Consider the following 15834-nt stretch of genomic DNA (forward strand, 5'->3'; position numbering starts at 1 on the left):
CTATCTTTAAAATTTTCTAATATCAAATAAGCAAGTTAAGTATTAGAATTGAATGTATATAAAATACTAGTTGTTGATCGCGACTTCGCCCGCGAAAAATTAGAAAATAATGAAAAGTATAGCGTGTATATATATTAGAGAAAGTTTTAGAGTAGCCCCAGTGGTTGAGAAAATAAGGAGTAAAAGGTTAGAGTGATATAGGCATGTTATGAGAAGGGATAAATCACATGTAACAAGACGGACGTTAGTTATGAATGTGGAAGAGTACATCGGTAGAGGTAGACCTAGAAAGAGATGGATGGATTGCTTGAAAGGTGACATGATCAAGAAGGGAGTGATGACTGACTGAGATGACGGATCATAGAGTGCTTTGGAGGACTAAAACCCGGTGCGCCAATAATACGGGAGTAGGATAAGGGAGGGGAGATGATAAGGATGATGATGATGATAGCCTGTGTTACTCACAGATAAATTAACTTTCTAATGATAAAATAAACTTTAGAATCGGCCCAATAGTTCTTAAGCTATTACACTACATACAATTCATTACATAAAAAATACAATAATACAAATCTCTCCTCTTTGTAATATAGGTATAGTAGTATATAAAATAACATGTAGTAATTGTTCGCGACTTCAACGGCTCTAATTCAAACAATAAAAGAAAAATAAGCTTACGCGGAATGTGGTACAGTGGTATGGCATTACCTGGAGTGGATTTCGGTAGTACCAAAAGAATGGGGCCGTCCAAACAAATTGAAACTAAAATAGACGAGGATGTATGGGGTAAATATCTGTAGAAGAAAAGACTGTCTGAATCTGAGAATGATCTGAATCTCGTCTCTTTTCTTAGTTGCTTGGGAATTAATGTTTTTTTAACTAGAGTAGTGAAAATTCTATAATCTATGGTTAAAACGTATTGCGTGGCTGTACGACCGTTGACTGTTGCCTTTACATTTAGTAAAACATTACACAAACTTTCTTTCTGATTATGGTTCGCGTCGTTCTCGCAAGTTGCGAGGCAAGTGTCTAGTAATTTTGGATAGCGATCCTTTATTAATGGCTGCCGTATTCCGCTATTGAATGTGCACTTTAATCAAACATGAGTGATTATTCTTCTATGGCTACGCTTCCGAATAATAGCCAAACGGCGGGATTTGCGGCTGCTGTACAACGTGCTAGCTTGGTGAGTAGACCGACATCTGCATAATCTTTTGACACCGTCGCATTTGTATTTTCAACAGATAAAATTTGTTTCTTCGGTTTTAAGTTCATTGTATGTTGAATTATCAATCACAACCGACCCTCTTTTTGTATTCAAATAATTATCATTGACAGTTCTTCAACTAATACGTAGTATAACCTACTTTTTAATTTGGCATTCCATTGTTAACAATTATGATGCATTAGAAGGAGTTACCGTTTTGTGAGTGCATCAAATTATTTACCTTGTCAATTATTGTAGATTGCGGCTAAAATTAGCGGAGGAAGTGGCAAGAGGTCTCTTGAAGACGGACCGGAACCGATAGCAAAAAAATTGGCGCCAGTGGATACAGTATTTCCTCCACCACCACCACAACAACAACAACCACCAATGAGGTTTGTAATATTTGCAGTTGAAGACTAAGAAACAACTAAAACTATATATCTTAAAGTTTGAAATGAAAAGTTAAATCACTGTTACTTTCTATTGTATAAATTTTCTATTTTACGAACAACCTTGGAAGTTACACTTTTTACTAAATTTTACACTAGTATCGTTCACTTCAATCAATATTGTATGGACATCTTGAGGTAAGATGGGTTATACAAAGTGTTATTCTGGCTTAATAGTTCAACAGCAGCAGTAGCGGCAGTGGCGGCGGCACGCATGGCGGCCAACCCCCCGCCGCCCGCGCCTCCTGCGGGGCCTCCTAACATGATGCCAGACCAGCAGATCAATGAGTACATTAGAGTACCTGACAAGATGGTTGGACTAAGTAAGGTTTTATACTTATCTACTCAATGTGAAAACAAACGAACAGCATCAATTTAATTTGATCTTCCATCCATCCTCTCCTTCATAAATACTTATTAAATGGATATAAGTTGATAAAATCTGACTACCCTCTTGTTCATTCTAATTTTTACTTATCTACATTTTTAAATAACATTCAAACTACCCTACCATTAGTGTTGCAACAATGTTTTGAAAGAAACTTTTATGATTTTTATTAAATATAAATTTTAAACTCTTGTTAATCAAGTTGTAGTTTAAAGAAAATTGGGTAGATAAATATGGACATGGGCAGTTGAAAAAGATAAAATGTGTTAGAATAGGTTTTTTTTCGTTTGATTATTAACACATATAAAAATCATTTTGAAATAGTCACTTGCAAGATTTCTTCAAAACCTTGATTTAAATCATTCAATGCTACTCATACATTATTTATGACAATGGTTACTCATGAAAACAAATTTGAAATTCTGCTTATTGAATTTCAAATGATACATCCAGGTAGACTGAATATATAACTTTGGGAGGGATCAGTCTATATCTTGACAATTTGAACCAAGATACATACATTTACGTAAGAATGTGTTGGAGAATAGCCACAGCCACATCCATCTGGCTTTAGCAGCTTCCATACACACATTTAAGAAATATTGACTAGACTTAGTAAACAACATTTTTTCACCTTAACTTAAGCTTAACTAAAACTTTACTGAACTCCTACTTATAACTTACTGGTAACTTCTCTGAAAGGTACTATGTTAGTTGACAAGTTTAGTATGCGACTTCATGTCTTTGTATTATATATTTATATTTATTTTTATTTATTAATATTTTACAACATTATAACAAGCTCCATCTTATGTTTAAATAAATGAGTGTCACAAAATAAGACAAACATTTCAATATTATTAAATGATGCTTAGTGGCAGTTAATATTAATATAAATAATTTACTACTTTACTTTATCCACACTAATCTCTTTAACCATACCAATTAATAGGCATGTTTTCCAATACTCAACTCTAAGCATTCTCTTCATTCATCACATCTTCCTACCTTATCCTATTCCCGTAGGATCGGTGCACTGGGTTTGCATTCTCCAAATAACTCTATCATCTGTCATCTCAATCATAGCTACCTTCTTGATCATATTTCATGCAATCCATCCATTCTCTTTTTGGCAACAAAAAAAAAAGATATGTGTAGTCAATTTACATTGAGCCATTGTCGTGGACTGGACTAGTAACCTCTAACGTTTATAGACTCTGTGGGTAATGATGTATAGTAAGCTAACAATATAAGTACAAAATTTCTAACCATACAATAAACTTAACCTTAGGTATCTCTTAAGCATACATATTATCTCTTTCATTTTACAGTGTAAAAAAACTGAGATAGTAATATGTAATATGTTATTTCTATTAATAATTTTGGAAGGGAAACCTATGGTAATTGAAAGGAAAAAAATGACTTTTTATTGCGAGACAAAAACTTCTATATTATTCTCGCTTTGTCTTGATAGGGCTGACACTTCTTAACCTTAAATTAATAGGGTTGTCAAAAAAGAAATGTCACGTATGATTTTGATATGATAGCTAGGGCTGTCAGAAATGATTGTTAGGGTTGTCAACATTTAAAAAAGGATAAATTTAATATGCCGTAGATATTTTCTAAATGCACTCAATACATTAGTCATAGGCCGTGGCGGTGAGCAAATCACCCGCCTGCAAGCGGAGTCGGGCTGCAAGATACAGATGGCACCAGATTCAGGCGGACAACCTGATCGTCTCTGCACCCTTACTGGATCTAGGGAAGCTATCACTAGAGCTAAGTAAGTGTTTCTTATATTCCAAGAGCAAACTTTATTCACATAAAGTCTCGTAACCAAGTTACTTAACTTTTAATTACTTATACTGTTTATGTTATACATGTAAGCACCATTTACTTGTATTCATTGTATAAACTTATCTTTTTTTAAGTTTAATTATGCAGAAATTGGTATCAGCTTGTATTTAATATTTTCTTTAAACAGGGAGCTAGTGAACCAGATAGTGAATCACCGGGGCCGGGAGAATGCCCCTCAGCATCAAGACAGCCAGGGAGGAGGCCCGCCCATGCCTCGCTCCATCGGTGGCGGCGGCGGCGGTGGCGGAGGACTCGCTATAACCGTACATTAATAACTTTATACATCTTATTTCTGACTTAGGATCCACACTTTTTTAGAGATTTAAGGTCTCTTATAAAAAAAGTTTTGGGTATATTTTAAAAATAATCATCAATCTTACTATCTTACTAATGTTATAAATGCCAAAGTTCAGATGGGTGGATGTTAGTGAATATAGCCCAAATAGCTGAATGGATCTTTATGGAATTTGGCATTGATGAAGAGGCTTGGAAGAACACAGGCTGCTTACTTTTTTTTAAAAAATTCTTCTGTAACCTTTGTATGCTTTTATTAAATGAATAGTTATGTTCTAATTTTTTGTTTGTAGATATTTGGTTTTATGTTTTATTTGTTAATTTAGGAGGAAATAATGCTTCCTGGTCCCAAAGTGGGTCTAATTATTGGCAAAAATGGCAAGACCATAAAGCAACTTCAAGAGCAGTCCGGGGCTAAAATGGTTGTTATTCAAGATGGACCTAATACTGAATATGTAAGTAACATGTTATTTATTTTTAAATAGATACACATTTTAGATATAATAAAGTAGAAATATTTGCCTATATTTATGAGGGCACTAAGTTTTATATAAAACTAGCTGTTGCTCGCGACTTCGCCCGCGTGGGATTAAAAAAGAATAAAAACTATAGCCTTTGTTACTCACTGATAATATAACTCGCTTATAATATTAGTATAGACTTCCAATATCATTACACTAGTCTATATTTTTTAATTCTAGATATATATCTGGATATAATGAAATGCAATAATTTGTGGCTTCCATAACTCATAAGAATATTCTTAGTGTAAAAAAGTTAAATTAATATATTTTGTACTTCAAATATCATAAAATATTTTTTTTTAATATTTCAACAGGAGAAACCCCTCCGTATATCCGGGGATCCTACTAAAGTGGAGTTAGCTAAGCAAATGGTGTACGAGCTGTTAGCGGACAAGGATATGCAGCAAGGAGGGCCGCGTCCGCCCTTCGATGATGGATACTCACAGGATCAGGGCAACGGACTGGGCAGTAATGCTACTGAGGTATTGATTTATAGCTTATACATTACAAAAAGAAAAACAATGAAAGTCTTGGCAAAATTGATCTAAATTATTCAGTGTAAAAGATTAGAAAACCTTGTCTGATATAGGACTTTATGGGTTACATACATAGTTATTTGCATACACTAGTTATGTCAGGTTCATGAAATTTAAGTATTAATAGTCCAATGGTTAAGTACAGAATTCAAAAAACGTGGTCTAGAGTTCGATTCTCGTCTTTGGAGTAAACTATTCGAAAAATAAAATATAATATAATAGATAATAAAATATCTGAACTTGGTTGGATTCATCATCATCACCAGCTCACTATATGTCCCCACCGAGGGGCTCGGAGCCTACCCTAAAAAATTAGGGTGTTTAGGCCATAGTCAACCACGCTGGCCCAGTGCGGGTTGGTCGACTTCACACATATCTTTGAATTTCTTCGCCGATATGTGCAGGTTGCATCACGATGTTTTCCTTCACCGTAAAAACGTCGAGTAAATTGGTTGGATTGGTTACACGAAATAGTAAATTAATAAAAATCTGCTAGAATTTAAAAAATGTTGCCTTTAACATTACAATAAGGCGCCCTAATTTTATTAATATGTATAGATTTTACAGTATTTAGCAAATGTTTAATATTGGCTTCATTTTTTTAACTTTTTTATTGTTAGGTGCTGGTGCCAAAGATAGCAGTCGGAGTGGTGATAGGCCGTGGTGGTGATATGATCAAGAAGATCCAAGCGGAGACAGGCTGCAGGGTGCAGTTCCATCAAGAAAGAGATGATGGACCTGGAGACAAAAGGTAGTGTGTAAATGTCCTTCCCACTTAGAATCGAGAGGAATTTTAGTTGTTGACATTTGTCTTACATTTCAGATGTTACCTACAAGGCAAACCGCACCAAGTTGACCAGGCCAGGCAAATGATTGAAGATCTCATCGCCAGCGTCAATGTTAGTATATTGGTAATATTCTAGAAACATTTGAAATAATTGTTAAACTTTGATATGAATTTTTTAATACCTAAATATAATTTTCATATATCTTGGCGGATATTAACTTCATGCGAGTAACTGCAGAATAAAACTAGGTGTAGCAGGCGAGTGGGCCGCCAAGATATTTGAAAAGTGTAAAACCCGGTCCACATCATGTCAGTTACGTAGTCAAAATCAGTGCTGGATTACAACAGGCATAATGTTTACGCTATAGTGAGCCAGTGAGCCTATACAATCCATGCCGATACTGGCCAAATGTAAACTAGGAATAATACCCGGTTTACACTTGGTCAGTACAGATGGTTAGAGCGCTCAATAAGTGGACTGACCTAGTGTAAACACTAAATACCAGTGTGTCCATACTATTTATGACTGGCCAGCACAACTGATCTAATGTAAACCAAGCTTAATACTAGTATGTTGTATGCAGCGTCGCGAGCAGGACGTGCGCGCGATGCGGGGCGGGGGCGGAGGCGGCGCTGGTGGAGGCGGGGGCGGCGCCGGCGGGGGCGGGGGCCGCGGGGCACGGAATGGTGACCGCGACTACCAGTGGCAGGATACACCAGAGATGCGTGTAACGTTCACCATCTCTAATGTCAAGTGTGGACTCATTATTGGCAGGGGTAAGTATGTTATAGAACGATAGATAAATTCGTTTTAACTCTGGCAAAGAATTAAATACCAGGCATAGACATAAACGGTGTTATGGCAGTTTTTTTATTGACAGGGCGCCTGGTGGATTATAAAGTTACCACTAGGAATGAATTCTCTTTCGAAACTCTCTGATGTTCAAAACACACCAAACTATATGCTATTTTTTTTTCAATATTGACTTACGAAGTTTTAAAAATGTCAATGACTTGTTGATTTTAGCTTAAGCCAACTGCCATATGATTTGTCGCGGTATTTAGTTTATGACAAAGTTGACTTGTTGAGTGTGAGATTCGTTAAGTTTTTAAGGTTGGATATAGATATATTTTAAAATACTGTGTTTCAAAATTAGGCTTGTGACTCTTGACGTAATAGTTCTAAATGTTTATTTTAATATTTCCATGTATCTTGTTCAGGCGGTGAGGTAATAAAGCAGATAAACGCGCAGTCGGGCGCGCACTGCGAGCTGGACCGGCGCGCGCAGGGCGACCGCAACAACCGCACCTTCTACATCCGCGGACACCCTGACGCGGTGGAGCACTGCAAGCGCATCATTATGGAGAAAGTCGGCATGGTAATACTTTGCATTTGTTCACTTCATTGTTTTCAGTCAACTACTCTCTGTCAATTTAAATTGTAAAAATTACTAACTAAATATTATACTAACTAATTAGTAATACGAAAATAAACTATTTGTCCCCCGTTAACCCTATGTTTATGGGTATGAATTACGATTCAAATGGGATATCACTTTGTTTTATATCTGTGCCAAATTTCAATAAGATATGTTGAAAGAACTTTTTGAATAAACTTGAAAAAAAAAAACAGGTAATGTATCCCACGGGAACCGAAACTACTTTGAGGATCAAAGCCATGCAATATTTCGAAATCCATTTAGCAGTTTAGGCAACAGACTCTAACAACCATCCATCCAAACTTTCACATTTATAATATTGTTAACTTTGTAATTTTTTTAAGTTAGTACTAAATCATTACATAGAGAAAATTAAGTGCCCATGTTTTATTTTAGTGTACTATATTGATCTGATTTAACTGCATAGAGCAATTTAGAGAATGTTATAGAGACCCATAGCGACCACAAATGTACACTAAGGAACTGTTTAAGTAACTGCTTTAGCACTGAATGCAATTGTAAGGTTACTTTTTATTTGCAGCCAGTAACATTCATCCCTGAGGGTAACGGCAACGGTGGCAACGGCGGCGGGTCAGGCGGCGGCGGGCCCGGCGGCAACGGCGACATGTACGGCGGACCCGCCTCCGGCCCGCCCGCCTGGGGGTACAACCCTAACTGGCATCAACCAACGCAGCAGCAGCAGCCGCAGGTACACCCAGACAACTGTCGGCTACTGCCACTTTAGTGTGTGACTGTACCGAAATTGTCATATACACAGCATAGTTCCACAATAATGAATGATAGCACTTTATTGCGCGACTGTACCGAAATTCTTACATACACAGCATAGTTTCACATTAATAAATGATAACAGTTTAGTGCGCCACTGTACCGATGTGTAAAGTCACTTTAATGCACAACTGTACCTAAAATATTACTATAGCGTGTATGCTATGTGTTCTTACAGACTGTTCTACATCTGTGCCAAATTTTCGTTCTGGGGAAACGTAGTAACAAATATCCATCCAATCATCCATCCATCCATAAAAACTTTCTCAGTAAGATAGAACTATGTGTAGAAATATGCAAATGTTACTAATATTATAAATGCGAAAGTTTGGATGGATGGATGTATGTTTGTTACAGTTTGTAGCCTAAACGACTGACAGGATTTGGATAAAATTTGGTATAGATATAGAGGATAGTCTGGAAGAACACATAGGTTACACACTTGTTTTAATTCCACGCGGACGGAGACGCGGGCGAAAGCTAGTATTTAAAAATAATTCTCTTACCCAGCAGCAACAAGTGACCATAAACCCTGTGACTGGTCAGCCGGACTACTCTCAGCAGTGGATAGACTACTACCGGTCGCTGGGGCTGGTTCGCGAGGCGGAGGCCATCGAGCTGCAGGCCAAGCAGCAGCAGCAGCACCAGCCGCAGCCAGGTAAATATCATGTCTCTGGTAATACTCTTACTACTGTCTTGATTATGAAAATAACAATGTTGAGTTGAATGAAGTATTAATATTATACGTTTTTAAATAAGTAATATTAAATCTAAGCAAAATTTTGTAAATACCAAAGTGATTTGTCAATTTGAATTGATTGAAAAATGTTTTCTTGTGTGTAAAGGAATGGAAAGTTTGTTGTTATAGTCAAATAAGGATATTAAAATACATAAAACCTATATGGACATAGAAAATGTCGTAAAGGAGGGCGCTAGAGCTAGTTTATTATTTTTTTTAACAAATTTTATTAAAACCTTTAGAGCTATATCTTTATCTTATCTTGATCTATTTAACTTGTTGATCTATAAAGGTTGCTTCCTCCGAGATATACCTATGTTCTTATTGTCACCTAGTGACAGTCACTGCCACAGTCAATTACTTAATTAGTTTTCATTGTATTTATCATTAAAGACACTAGATATCCAAATATTTGATGAACTTTGGAACATATCACTTAGTGATATGAACAGATGATTATGTCGATATAGCGGCGTCCGGGCCGTCGTCGAGCCCGCCGAGCGCGGCGAGCGGCGCGGGCGGCGCGGGCGGTGCGGGCGGCGCGGGGGGCGCGGACTACAGCGCGCAGTGGGCGGAGTACTACCGCGGTATCGGCAAGCTGAAGGAGGCAGAGGCTATTGAAGCTCAGATGAAACTCAAGGTACACACCGTATACAGGATGTCTCGAAATTTTATAACGTAACTGCTTTGATAGAGGTTTAATTATTTTTGAAGATTTTAAATATGCATTTAAGAATAACTAGAAGAATCTTATTTCTTACTAGTATTAAAAATGCGAAAATTTAGATGGATGGAAGGATGTTTGTTAGAGTTTGTAGCCTAGACAGCTGAACGAATCTGGGTGAAATTTGGCTTAGATGTAGAACATAATCTGGTCAAAGAAATAGGCTACTTACTTTTTTTTTAAAAAAATCCACTCGGATGGAATGGCGGGCAAAAGCTAGTACGAAATAATTTATCAAATCTTTATATCTATTATAATCCAGGAACAATACCAGCAGCAGCCGACGCCGACGTCGACGGCGGCGCCGACGCCCTCCCCCGCGGCGCACTCGCCCGCGCCCGCCCCCGCAGTGCAGTACAACGCGCACTACCCCATGTACCCGCCCGGCGCGCCCGTCTACCCCGGCTACGCGCCCTACCCCTACTCCGGGCCCGACCACCAGCAGTAGTGAGTTATACCCATCATTTTAACATACATCCCTGTATCTAATATTTTAATCTATGTCAAGATATAGGGTGTTCCAAATTGTTTTTTATACTACCCAAAAAATACCCGACTCTAATGAAAGATGCGTTAAATGGGTCGATATGACCGGCAACACTGATACCCCTTACTTTATTGTACTGATTTAGTATTGGAAATCAACACCTAGGGATTGTTTGTTAAAACTTTCTGAGTATAGTTATAAGTGTGTAATGTATTACGCGTGGTTTTTAAACTCGTCACAATGTAATAGACCTGTTTTGACAAAACTGCTATAATTTGTATTTGACTTTGAAATGTAAAATAAAACTGTAAATACTTGCTATATTAAAATACAATTTAAATTTTGTCCGAGAATTTTTTTTGGGGGTTGGCTTTGCTCGTTCCGTGGTGACTTTCTGTGAATGAAGTGTTTTTTTCTTTGTTTGACAAAACAGGTCATTTATATTGTGATGATTTCTATAGTTTTCGTGAAGTGTGATTTTGAGCTTATAGTTTTTTTACTATGTTAATTGGATAGTTTGAAAGCAATGAGTTGATGAATGAATGACTTGTAAAACATGTAAACATATACATTAAAATAAATAACCTTATTACATAGAATAGCATATGAAAACTTTATTTTGAGTAGAAAAATGTTAAAATAATTAGATTAACATATTTTATCTTATAGACAACCCTAGTTGTACATTACGTCAATTCGGATTCAGTTTTATTTCGAAAGTTTCTATTTATGTTATTGTTGCAATACTTTAGATATATTTTACTATTGACTACTGAAATTTGAATATTTTTATTATGATAATCATATAAATGTGAATTATTTCCTTTGTTCGCAACTAACTTTGGACGGCAGTTATCACTTGTCATCACCAGGTGAACTGTGTTGTGATGTTGCATAAATGTTGTCCGCTTTTGTCAGCCCTGTGTTCATGTAAAACCATTCTAAATTGGCCTCTGAACTTATATTAAATACTCAATGTTAGATCTCCTTAATATTTTATCTCTCCATCATCATTGATAGAACCCATCCGATGAATAAAGTGTCGTATCTTAAATCTATTAAGAAATGTAACTTTTTTCATCCATTGTGTCGAAGTATTTTGATGTGGAGAATATATGACGTCATTTTGATCCAACCATAAATGACTATCAAGAGAAAAAGAAAAAATAATCTATGATTCCTTTAATTATCTGTATTTTAGATTGCGTTAAAATGTTTTATAGTCTGTGTGTTTGTCAGTGCATGAATGTGTTTTTCTTTTTTGATATTTTATAATCAACAATTTTATTCTAATTGCGCCATTTTATTTACAACAAAATATTGTTTTTTAATTTATTTTTGAGCATGTTATGTAATTTGAATTCTTTTTCAGTATTGCATGATAAAATTATAAGGTGTTCAAATAAATGGTGTTTCGAGTAATTTGTAGTATTTGGCATAGTATTTGTGAACTCTGTCAGTGTGTAGTGTTGCAGATGTAGGCCAGTGCCGGGGTTGCCTGAACGAGACGCTATTACTGTTAAATATTATCGAATTGTGTTGCCATGTTGTTCTGTTTGATTGCAGAGCCGAGAAGGAGCGAGTCCGTAAGCGCGCCCGAAGAGAACTCTCCGTACTAGATTATAATTTAAGTTTCGCACATTACCGCAAAAGCGAAAGCGAAGCGAGATTTGATAATTATTCTTAATTTGGGTCGTTACTCTGAACATATAACGCGAATCTTATATTATGGTTTTAATATTATTACAAGCGTTTTTAAATTCGCTTTCCTTTCGCTTTCGTGTCTGTGTGCACAGATCTTAATATAAGCGAATCCGTTTCCACTGTCGATCGTCGACCCGCAATGATTATTTTTTTTAACACTAACTTTTGGACATATTTCTTGTGGGTTCAGACAGTAATAACATGTTAATTTGAGATTATAACCGTTTTAAATAACAAACTTGTGTTTACGAATTTGGCATCGGCTGTGTGGTTTATTTGTATTGCATAAGTAATTTACTGTCACCTCATTGTACTGATGTGTGTCATGCCAGTCTGTCCAGGTATAAAGTAATGCCACACTGCCTTTAATAATACGACGGAGCTATAAAGTGAGAGAGACGGAAACGGAAAGAATGAGATAGCGATACTTCGCCGCTGAGGAACCGAGGTAACTGTTGAGTGAATTAGATAAACACTACATTATTGTGACTCACGGATATTTTCATATGTAATCTCCGCTTCCGAGTTGTGAAGGACGACGGCTCTGCATTTGGTCGGGTTTTTAAATTAAGGGTGCGTTTTACTAACACAGAACTAGGACTTGGCAGGAATTAAGTCGGAAACTAGTAAATAAAAAGTAAAATTTTCTATGTTAATATTGAAAATGTAAGTCATATTGTGTGTTGTATAAATTTATTATAAAAAATACTATAAACATTTAAACATCAAATCATGTTAGATTTTAATTTTCTAATAAAGCGAATTATCAATTGACTTTATATAACTTACGTTGGCGCTGTTTTAGTGGAAATGCACCCTAAATGTACGGTCGAATGTGAAGTCGGAATTCTCCGCATTAAAAATGACTTAATTTGAATAATGTCTAGTTGTAAGTCTAGGGTTAGAGTTGATATCGGTATTTGAACTATCTTCCCAGCTCATTAGGATAAACAAAGTCGAACACAACATTTAGAGTTACATAAACTTAGTATATATGTATTTAATTGATACAATTTAGCTTTGGATAAAAACTTCATTTAGTTATCTATAACGAAGGCAATGTAAGTCCAAATACATTCCTTCTCGAAATTAATAAAAAAACTCGTGAGAATTTTTTTTTGGTAAACGCGTAAGTTACGGGTTATCCCCGAGTCATATTGTATTAATTTTAAGATATAAAGTGTATGTTGATTGAAATTGTGTCCATTTTATTTATAATCATGACTTCTCTTCACAGAATGTAGAGGTAAGTGGGACCCTACGATGTACGGAAAGTGACTTCTGATATCTATGATATTTGTGCCTCTCATATGTTAGGAATTCTCTTGAGAGTATGGTTTTTCGCATTACAATATCGGTGCATTTTTCACTTTAGGATTTTATTCTCTCGGCACTTGCGTGACATTTGACATTTTTCATACAATTTTATGTTTCATCCATTTACGGTGTTTCTCTTTCCTGTGTCTATTTTCTGGAAATTGTGCATTTTTGGTACAAAATTGAACATCCTGTATTTATGAATTTGTATGAAATTATATTTTAAAATGTGCAATGTTTCAGATCTAATTGCATCAATGTTTTTAAGTGCATATTATTTTTGTGTGCATATTTAGAATAATTTATAGATGATAGAAATATTATGGTTAGATTTTTATTCTGTGACATCTTTTCGCATTTTACATGTTGGTATAATTTTTAATGTCGTGTGCATTATCCTATTTATTTATCATTGACATAAACGCCTTTTTTGTTGTCGATCTATGTTAAAGGCCGAGGGGGTGTACTCCTAACCGATACAAAACTATTAAAACCTAAAAAACACAAGGGATAATGGAATATGGCGGCGAAGGTGGGAAAGAGATGGCGATATGTATTGGTTTGTATAAATGAAACGGTAAGTCTATGGTCTAAGAAATACATGAAATATATACACACATGCTCTTAAAATGATTTGGTATCTAAAACTAATTAGTCTAAGGATAAGGGAATATGAAAAAATGACGAACTTGTTTACATTGAACTAGCTATAATTATTTCTATTACTCTCAATATTAAACTGTGTACTTGAACATATTTTGTAGATTTATAACGTGAAATTTAAATAACAACAGAATTAATGATATACATAATAGTGCACATTTCTATTGTAGCAATGTGCATTTAAATTGAAATTTTAACATAGTTTGAAATATATAAGACTAACTCCAATGATCAAAGTTTTGTCATAAATTTTTATTATTTTTATGTATAGAAAGTGAATTTCCACGGTTTTCAATAGTAAAATGTATTAGAGCATTATGTTAGTATACAAGATTAATTTTTAATGGTTTTGCTCAGAATCGAAATTATAAAGCATTATTATCTATATAGTATCAGTTGAAATATCTTTTTTGTCTGGGAACGTACAGAAAAAAAAAATCCGTCCTTTATGGAAAGACTGAGAAACAATATATTTATATGCTTTTATACCACCATGAATAAAAAAATTGCAATCGTATATGTAGCCATTAATACTCCAAGATAAGGTAGCTTTCAATGGCAAAAGAATTTTTTGACGAGTTTTCCAGTTGGTTACATTAAAAATATAAATCTTTCCTCTTTATAATAATAGTGTAGATGAGTAATTCCGCAGTGTAAACCCACGGTTACTACATTTATAAAGTTCATAAACTTTACTGAAAAGGGGATATTAATATTTTGCGCATACTTATAAGTAACCCCGTGTTTGTCTATTTGAAAAAAAAAAATTACGCCTAATTTGACTATTGGTTACTATTCCAAAAATATTAATTGAAGAGTTTTTTGTTTGATCCTAAAATGCATTTACCCTATAATTTTCATATTTGGTTTACATTACACTAAAGTGTAACGGTTTGTGAGAATTAAATCTTGACTTCTATTGCAATGTTAATCTCCTGATGTTTGATCTTATCTATGTAAAAAAATAAAAATCAAATAACATAGAAATATATTTATTTAAACTATGAACAATAATAACACTAACCGTAAAATACCATTGCCGTAACACTTGTATTGCTGTCTCTGTTTTTCCAAAGAGAAAGACAGAGATAATATTACGTTCTTTTGTTTGGTGACGTAAATTTTTTACTTATCGCGAATTCTTTGTTGATAACTTTCCTTCACAGAGGCCATAGAAAGTGGGCATTTACAATAAAACGTATGAATCAATTTCTTTGTTTTATTTGTACTTGAATAAATGTCCTACCACTGTGTAATTAAAAATTTGATATAGAAATGTAATTGATCCCATAACTAACCGACATAACTTCATTAATCATGCGTTTAAAAACATATGCTTATTAACTATATGTGTTTTTGTCATATTGCCTTAAAACATTTTCATGACTTGCTGGTCTAAATATTTAATTCATCTGTATTGGATACCAAACTAATCTAGTATGATATAAGAAATATTTCGTTGATCAGATTTTGAACACCGCACTCGTGGTATTTCTATTGTTCATGTAAAATTGAGAATATAAATTTAGTACGTTCATCATTCAAGTGACCTTGTAACGTAGGACAAAGAGGTTAATACTTATTAGAGCTGTCATTAGAGGTGTGCGATGTAAGAGAAGTCGAGGAGCCTCCGGAGTGAATGTACCGTGAGAGTTTATTGAGCGGCGCTGTCGCCCAGTGCTGCAGTGGACTGCTCGCTTCTGGCACCGGTGAAACTCTATACAAAATTATAGACAATAAAAAAGATTCACACAGGTATAGAACGGACGTGAGCAACATTTCACTATAAATGGTCGATAAAATAAACGAAACCTTTATACCTGTTACGTCGTGGACGTGCTGTCTTCGGTCGTGTCCGTTTCTCGCTCTTATGTACTGAGGACGGAGGGGCAGCGCTCTCAGTCTCAGCACCGCTACCAGCACCTATTTA

At 35.3% G+C, this 15834-nt stretch overlaps 2 protein-coding genes across 6 annotated transcripts in view; one reads left to right on the plus strand and one right to left on the minus strand.

Moving 5' to 3' along the window:
• Positions 1 to 956: 956 nt before the first annotated feature.
• Positions 957 to 13121, plus strand: LOC106111872 (far upstream element-binding protein 3-like). Of its 5 annotated transcripts, none has more exons than XM_013294045.1 (16): positions 957 to 1186; positions 1466 to 1599; positions 1834 to 1979; positions 3695 to 3827; positions 4029 to 4164; positions 4522 to 4650; positions 5034 to 5201; positions 5876 to 6006; positions 6079 to 6154; positions 6627 to 6819; positions 7264 to 7421; positions 8023 to 8190; positions 8781 to 8928; positions 9462 to 9649; positions 9996 to 10180; positions 11787 to 13121. In XM_013294045.1, coding segments are annotated over exons 1-16 (2178 nt in total). In that variant the 5' UTR covers positions 957 to 1102; the 3' UTR covers positions 11788 to 13121. The 5 variants fall into 5 exon arrangements, with proteins under 5 accessions (XP_013149499.1, XP_013149496.1, XP_013149500.1 ...); XM_013294042.1 differs by having other exon boundaries at positions 958 to 1186; positions 3689 to 3827; XM_013294046.1 differs by having other exon boundaries at positions 958 to 1186; positions 3689 to 3827; positions 9480 to 9649.
• Positions 13091 to 15834, minus strand: part of LOC106111716 — an 8823-nt gene continuing 6079 nt past the window's right edge. Inside the window, 3 exon segments of the mRNA XM_013293859.1 lie at positions 13091 to 15621; positions 15725 to 15831; position 15834. The exon segment at position 15834 is cut by the window's right edge and continues 123 nt beyond it. Coding sequence (XP_013149313.1) covers positions 15477 to 15621; positions 15725 to 15831; position 15834 — 253 coding nt within the window. The 3' untranslated portion in view covers positions 13091 to 15476.

The sequence above is a fragment of the Papilio polytes genome, unplaced genomic scaffold, assembly GCF_000836215.1.
Source record: "Papilio polytes unplaced genomic scaffold, Ppol_1.0 DF824146.1, whole genome shotgun sequence".
NCBI lineage: Eukaryota > Metazoa > Arthropoda > Insecta > Lepidoptera > Papilionidae > Papilio > Papilio polytes.